The sequence below is a fragment of the Solanum lycopersicum genome, chromosome 1 (genome assembly GCF_036512215.1).
Source record: "Solanum lycopersicum chromosome 1, SLM_r2.1".
In the NCBI taxonomy this organism is placed as follows: Eukaryota; Viridiplantae; Streptophyta; class Magnoliopsida; order Solanales; family Solanaceae; genus Solanum; species Solanum lycopersicum.
In genome coordinates this window covers 84,725,955-84,733,160 of record NC_090800.1, presented here as the reverse complement: position 1 = coordinate 84,733,160, position 7,206 = coordinate 84,725,955, and the positions used below count along the sequence as shown (strand labels likewise).

Below are 7,206 nucleotides of genomic sequence, written 5' to 3'. Positions count from 1 at the left end.
GTTTAAGTACATATAAATAAATACATGTTCTTGGAAAACAACCAAATTCTAAAAACAGGATATATAGGAAATTAGTCAAGGTAAGCGAAAGCTGACTTAGAGACTACGGTCATCAAAAAAAAAAAAAAACTCAAGTAGTTGATGAATAGAGCAAGGGGAAAAATATGTTACCTTGAGTTGCAGAATTTTTTTCTTTTTTCTTAACTAAAAGGGGTTATTCAGCTAAAACCCCTGTTTGTTTAAGTGAAGTTTCTGGCCTTATATAGGAAAAGAATTAATTTTTTTTCTCATATTTTCAACACATAATCTTTGTGCATTAATAAAAAGTTAGAATAATAAATTTCTTTCAAAGAAGATGGATAATTTGGTTTATGAATTTCCACAAGCCATTCAATTGCATTATATCTTCATTTAATAGATGATCAACTACTACTGCGTACTGCTCTTCAAAATAAATTTCATCTCACACTGCAAGAAAAATTACTGGTATCTAATCCTGCAGTCAATTTTCCATTAAATTTGTTCTTCTTCTAATATTGAAGTCATAAAATTATTTTGGACCAGCAAATTACTACATTAATTATTTTCTAACCTTCAATCAATTTTGTAACCTCTCCTTTTGTAACTAGTTTCTAAGCACGTGCTGAGCACGTGTGTTTCGTGTGAATTTTTATAGATAAATTAGAATCAATAAATTTCATGGATATATATATATGTAATTGTAATGAATAATAAAATGTAACAATTAAGAACAAAGACTTACGGCAATAAAACATTCATAGAAAACTAAATTAAAAAGTCTAATGGAGAAAAAAAAAGACAAAAAGAAACATTTAAAAAAAAAAACAAGGTAGACGTTATTCTTATAACAATGATGTATGTATAGATGAATAATTAGTACAAAATTAGTACATAAATCTTTGAGTTCTTATCGACTCTTTCCATATCCTATCAAACTTCAAGAGTTATCTTCATCTACTTTAACTATAGAATAAAAATAATAGCCTAAAAGTAGTTGAATTTATATAGATAGAATAGAAGGAATATCAAAAGATATCTTAAAGAGTTTGGTTTAAATATTTGGATGTTATGAATATTAAGTGTATAAAAGTTAAATAAGTATTTAGAAAGTAATAGTAAATAAATGAAGAATATGAAAAAGAAAAATAAAGTTAGTTTATCATGTAATAATACCCTTGCAGAATCGATAAACTATTCAAATTTCCAATTAATTGAGGGAGTGAACCTATCAAGCCTTTGTTGTATGATAGCTATTTAGAAAATAATACTTATTGTCATGACTATTTCAGCACTATATTGCTGTTAATTAAAGTTTAATGTTTGGTCTTTCAAAATAATTTGAGAAATATGTAACTAATGCTAAAGTAAATTATGAAAGAAGAAAAATTTGCCTACAAATAATTGTTTAAAATGACGACAAGTATATAGCAATACTCTATGTCTTTTTCAACATCACATAATAACTAAGGGCGCAATGGTCTAATGAACGCTTATACTTGTATACTTTTGTATTTTAGATCCTTATACTTAATCTTTGGTCAATCGAACGCTTAACTCAAATTAAAATGAAACTTTTAAAATCCGTTGACCATTGAACGAACTTATGAGACATTTTCTTTGCTGAATCAGTATAAAGTGTGGTATCCACAATCTAAGGACCCTTTTGATAATAGATTTCCTAAATAATATTTTTTTAAAAAAAAAATTAGCAAATAGTGTCTTCCATGCAATTTGTCATTATTTATTTTTGACAAATATCTCAAATTTTCAAAGACTAGTTTTTTTCTAGTAATTAGGTCAACTCTCATTATTTGGTATCTTTTGAATACTGAAATTTTACACCATATTTTTATCTTTTACAAAAACACTCTCTATAGTAGTGTTTGCATAGTATTACATAATTTTTTTACGTGAGAACCAAAATAGTGATGAAATATTCAATGAATATGAAAATGATGATATGATTAATGTTGATGAAAATGATGAGAAATCGGCTCAGGTCACAAAGTCATTTGTTTTGCCTACTTCACGATGTATGGAATGATGCTTGGTGTACTCGCTCTAAACTACCACATTGCTCTAGTGTCACGGACACTCCTTATTTATTTGTCGCAACGAAAATTCAATAGATTTGTAATATAAACTTATTTTTAGTTTTTATAGTTTTTAAAGCATATGGGTATAAATTATATTTTTTCTAAAAAAGTGAAATATATTTCCAAGTATTATGGCCAAATACATGGTGTAGTTTCACCCAAATAATATTTGTCAAGAATATTTGTAAATTTATAACTAAAGGCTAGCTAAAAGGAGGTCGAACTTGTCGTACAATACTTGCCTAGTGCGGATTACCTCTCCCATGTGGTTTGCGAGCTATTGTATAGGAGCGGGAATTTTACCATGTGTGCACTCAAAGGGTAGCGGCTGTGGGTTTCCCTTGTCATCCAAAAAAAAAAAGGAGAGTAAAGCAATTAATTTGCTTTAGAAAACTAATCATCATCATATATTATTATAAGTGAGAAACTCCAAAGTAAAAAGTTGAATAACCATTTTGCCCTTCTACTAAATTAAAACTTTTATAATTTTCATATATATATATATATATATATATATATATATATATATATATATATACTTAATCTTCTTATTCTCAATTCAAAATCTTGACCTTTCACATTTCTTACACAAATTTAAAAAAAAAATACAAATGACTAATTATTCCTTAAAGACAAGAAATTAGAGCAGATTCATGTATCTTTTCAAGTTAAATTTCATCTCTATCTTTTTTATATTTATTTTAATAGTATTTGACCTTTTAATTTTCCATGTGTCTATTCATGTTTCGGTAATTTTGTTCTATAAATTTAACTTTCCAAAAACTTTTTATTTAGTATTCCAAGAGTTCTTGTGTGTAGGAATTCTAAAATTTATTTCACTCATTAAATTTTCTTTCTTTCATCTTCCAATACTAACTTCTTTTTACATTCTTCTTTCATATTCTAATATATAAAATTTATTTGTTATTATCGGTTGTACATAGTTTAATTTTCTGAGTGATATTTAATCTGATCGATCTTTTTACATTCGTTATAATATACTCTATAATGTGTATCATAAGGTGATTTTAATCAATTATTTCATTGTCTTATTTAGTTAGATTTCTCCTCCAAAAAGAGTGTAAATCTATTCCAATATAATTGATTTAGCTACAAATATTGACTAACACTTTTTGTACTATTGCTAAGCTAGCAACATATTTACTTCTTTTAGTATAATATATTTTTATGCAAATCTTTTGTTGCAATACACGTGTGTTGCACGTGTTCGAGAACTAGTTAAATAATAAAGATAAAAAGGAAAATAAACTTTTCACCCCTCCTTCCGTCATCGTCATCATCGCCAACCCTTCTTTCTGTCATCGTCATCATCGCCAACCTTCCTTCTGTCATCATCATCGTCCCCAACCCCTCCTTCCTTCATCGTTATCGTCCCAACCCCTCCTTCCGCCATCAACACCGTCCCCAACCCCTCCTTTCATCATCGTTATCATCCCCAACCCCCCTTTCGTCAATAACTAAGTGTCCATTTGGATTAGCTTAGGAAAGTTACTCTCTTAAAGTTCATCACCAAAATAATATAAGGTGAATAGAGGAAATAAAAACTCATAATGAAACAAAATTTGTAACGGACAAATTGAACAAGTTATAGCTCCTTGCAAGTTACATAGTATTTTATTTTTTTCTAACCTTAAAGTTACAAAATCAATTTTGTAAGAACCTCTTTTTGTAATTACTAATTTTTTGACACGTGTTTTGCACGTGTGTTCCATTTGACACTGTTAATCATGTTGTCCTCATTTTTGAGGGATGACAAATCTTTTTTGAGTTGAGATTTGGAAGGAGGGGAAAGAAAACACCAAAACAATCTTTTCTAAAGTACTCTGTGTTATTATCTTCAACATTAGCGGTAATGTTAAATCTACGTTACAAAAAAAACACCTTTCAATGAAACAAAATCAAGACTATCAAAATGAGCTACTTATGAAAGAAAAACACCTAAGATCTGTAATTGGTTGGAATCACCAAAGGATACAAGAGATAAAGAAGGCCATCAGTTGAAAATCTTTTCAAGGAAAAAAGCATGTTATCTACAAGGAAGCAATCATGCATATAATTTTTTATTCAACGAAGCAGCAATGGAAATCACTGAGATTGATTAGCCTACAACCTTATATATTCTTGAAATAAGATCAATCATCTTTTTTTTCAGAGGATCAGAACTCTTGAATTATAAGCTCTTCTCAAAAGACCTTTAGCATTCAACTACTACTGTAATAAGGCCATTGAAGGAAGAAGAACATATACAAATCATCTGAATCATCTCACATTCTCTTCTCTAATTTTATTAAGCATTGTATTACCTAGCAGTTTTATCATGTACTTAAAAGCGAGAAGAGAAAAAAAAATGTAGTTGATAAGGCGTTTTATTAAATAGAAAGAACAGAGAAAAACAGAGTGTAGACATAGGAGCTATACTCATCATTTGTCTACAAATCAAGATACTCACGTCTAGAAGAGAACGCCCTTGCAACCCAAGGGGCCTGGATTATGATCCATTCCAGATCCCAACCTGTATAAAAACATTTGGTGTCACTTTCGTTCTATGCACTTGCATAGCTAGTCGACTAAAGAAAAAAAATAAAAAAGGACCATTTCACCCTCGCCCCCACCCCACCACCACCTTGTACTTTCAAGGTTTACTATCTCGAATTATTTCACTTTTCGCACCTTGCGTATCCACATTGATTGAAGTATCATCACTTTCACTCGGTTCAGTTGTCTGGTTCCGATATCTTTTCCTGCTTTTGCAAGCCTCCATTGTCGTTGCAGCAACCTGTTGGGATCCTGTTTGGGTAGGTTGAAACCAAGTGCTGCCCCCAGTCATTCTCAAGGTTTCTTGGGTAGGTTGAAACCAAGCGCTGCCCCCAGTCATTCTCAAGGTTTCTTGGTTAGGAAGCTCTGTCTGCTTTAAAGGCTCGTTGAGCTTAGATTCAAGGTGCTTATCCTGGCCTCCAGGCTGACTCTGTTTCGGTCTACAAGCTGCACCCTTGGGATCTAACTCAAATGTAGTACATGTCTTGCAGCGCAGAGCATGGTTGACATCTTTCCTGTAACATAAGTACCTAGTGTCGCAAGTGTCACACTTTCTCCAGAACGTTTCCAGGCTTCCAGATGAAGTTAGTTGTTTCTGTCTAAGGTAATACCCTTTGCGGAACAGATCATTGAGATCGTTTTGAATATTGTTTTGCCCGAAAAATGGTTCTTGATGAGGTGGTAGCTTTCCTACAACAGTTTCAGATAAAACTCCACACTTATTACCATTCGGATCATCAGCTATCGGAGTAGAATCTGGTTGTTTATCAGAAGCAATAGTATGTCCAATGTTTTTCGTGCCACCTGATGGAGGCCTAGAATCAGGCTCCTTCTCCAGACTTGATGCATAAATGTGAACATAGCTATCGTTAAAATGCAGCATAGTATCGATACCTGCTTGGTCCCTTAGCTGTATCAATTCTGACCGATCAAACTTCACCGTAAAAAATAACATCTTATCTGAAGCATCAATACCTAAGCGGTCAAAAACTGCAATCACAAAATCATCATACTTTACGCCCGTCTTTGCAATAACCTGATCAGTAATACCTCCCTCATACGAAATGGATCCATCTGGTAGAACCTTATTCCTTTTGCCCCAGTGACAGAAACAAAACAATGTTTTGTCTTCAATTCCCATCATGAACTAGTGTATATGACCACAGATAAGGGTAACAATCTTGAAAACAAAAAACCTGATCAACAAATAAAATAAAATAAAACAAAATCACTTATCAAAGCTGAATGTACCAAAATACAATCCATAAAAAGGACTCAACAGAATGAGGATAAAACAAGCATCTTAATAATGATAATATTAGATATTGCTAACAAATCTAATAAGTTGAGAAATTCAACCAAGACTCAGAAATTTCCAAAATGAGTTCAAAATAAATCCTAATACAAAAAAAAATCATAAGAATATTAACTATTTTTGTTGTGAAACATTATATTAGCAAAGAAGGAAACTTTCATCAAGTGCAAAAGGGTCAAGATATTATTATGCCCACAAAAGCAAAAGTTTCAAACTATCATCAATCAGAAAATTTCAAAATAGACTCAATAGAATAAGTTTATGTCATGACAATATAAATGGGAAAGTAAGCTATTTGTATTTGTTAACCATGAAATTAGCAAAGAAACAAGCAATTCAAACAATACTTTTTGACCTTTTCACTTCTTTTATGAACTTATTATACTTCAAAAACGCATCATTTGTACTAGTAAAAGTTGGATCAATCTACTGCATATATTTGTGATTAGAGAAAAGGGTGTGTATGATTGGTTTGATTTAGATTTATAATTTAAATATGCTAAATCAATAAACTATTTCTTCTCGTTTTCAATTTATGATTTTCGTTCATTAACAAGTTGATTTTTGATTTAATCAGTAAAAATATTCGTAAAACTTAACCCTAATTTGGGTGTTTAATTTAGGTCGATTATACTTTCGCAAATTCAGATTTTATAAGGAATTAAGTACGGAGAAGAGGAGAAACCAAAAAAGGGTAGAGATCATAGAAGAAGAAAAATAATTTTTCTTTTTTAAAAGAGGTGTTAACAAATTGTTCAATTTGTGCAAGATTTCTATTAATTGTAATAAAAGGATAGCAAATACTCACAATTCACGACTCTCGTCGCTGCCGTCGCCGTGGTCGTCGCACAGTTTACTAGTTTATCATAGAGAAATAAAGGAATAGGGTTTCTATGTCAGATTTTGACATTTTAGTATAGGGATGACTATGGGGCGGGGCGGGGCGGGTTTAGGCTTGTGCGATTTGCGGGGCAGGGTGGGTTGATTTTTTTAAAAGAGATTCTTTGCGGGTTTGCGTAGGGTGTTCAAAATCGAAACGTAACTGATAAATCAACCACAAAATTGACTATTAGTATTGAATTATAGAATAAATGATTGGGAAATGGATTAACATTTTATCATTAACTATTCAATTTCCTTATCTGGTATATCATTAACCCATTAAGAGTTATCATACTTACATTTCATATTCTACTCATCTTAGCCTTATTCAATGAT

At 31.3% G+C, this 7,206-nt stretch overlaps 1 protein-coding gene across 1 annotated transcript; it reads right to left on the bottom strand.

Annotated features, from left to right (window-relative positions):
- Window positions 1-4,490: 4,490 nt before the first annotated feature.
- Window positions 4,491-6,874, bottom strand: LOC104644338 (uncharacterized). The gene is made up of 2 exons (XM_019213297.2): window positions 6,797-6,874; window positions 4,491-5,869 (listed from the first exon to the last, which is right to left on the bottom strand). Exon 2 carries the CDS (start codon window positions 5,815-5,817, stop codon window positions 4,771-4,773), a length of 1,047 nt encoding a protein of 348 aa, XP_019068842.1. The 5' UTR covers window positions 5,818-5,869; window positions 6,797-6,874; the 3' UTR covers window positions 4,491-4,770.
- Between the last annotated feature and the right edge of the window lie 332 nt (window positions 6,875-7,206).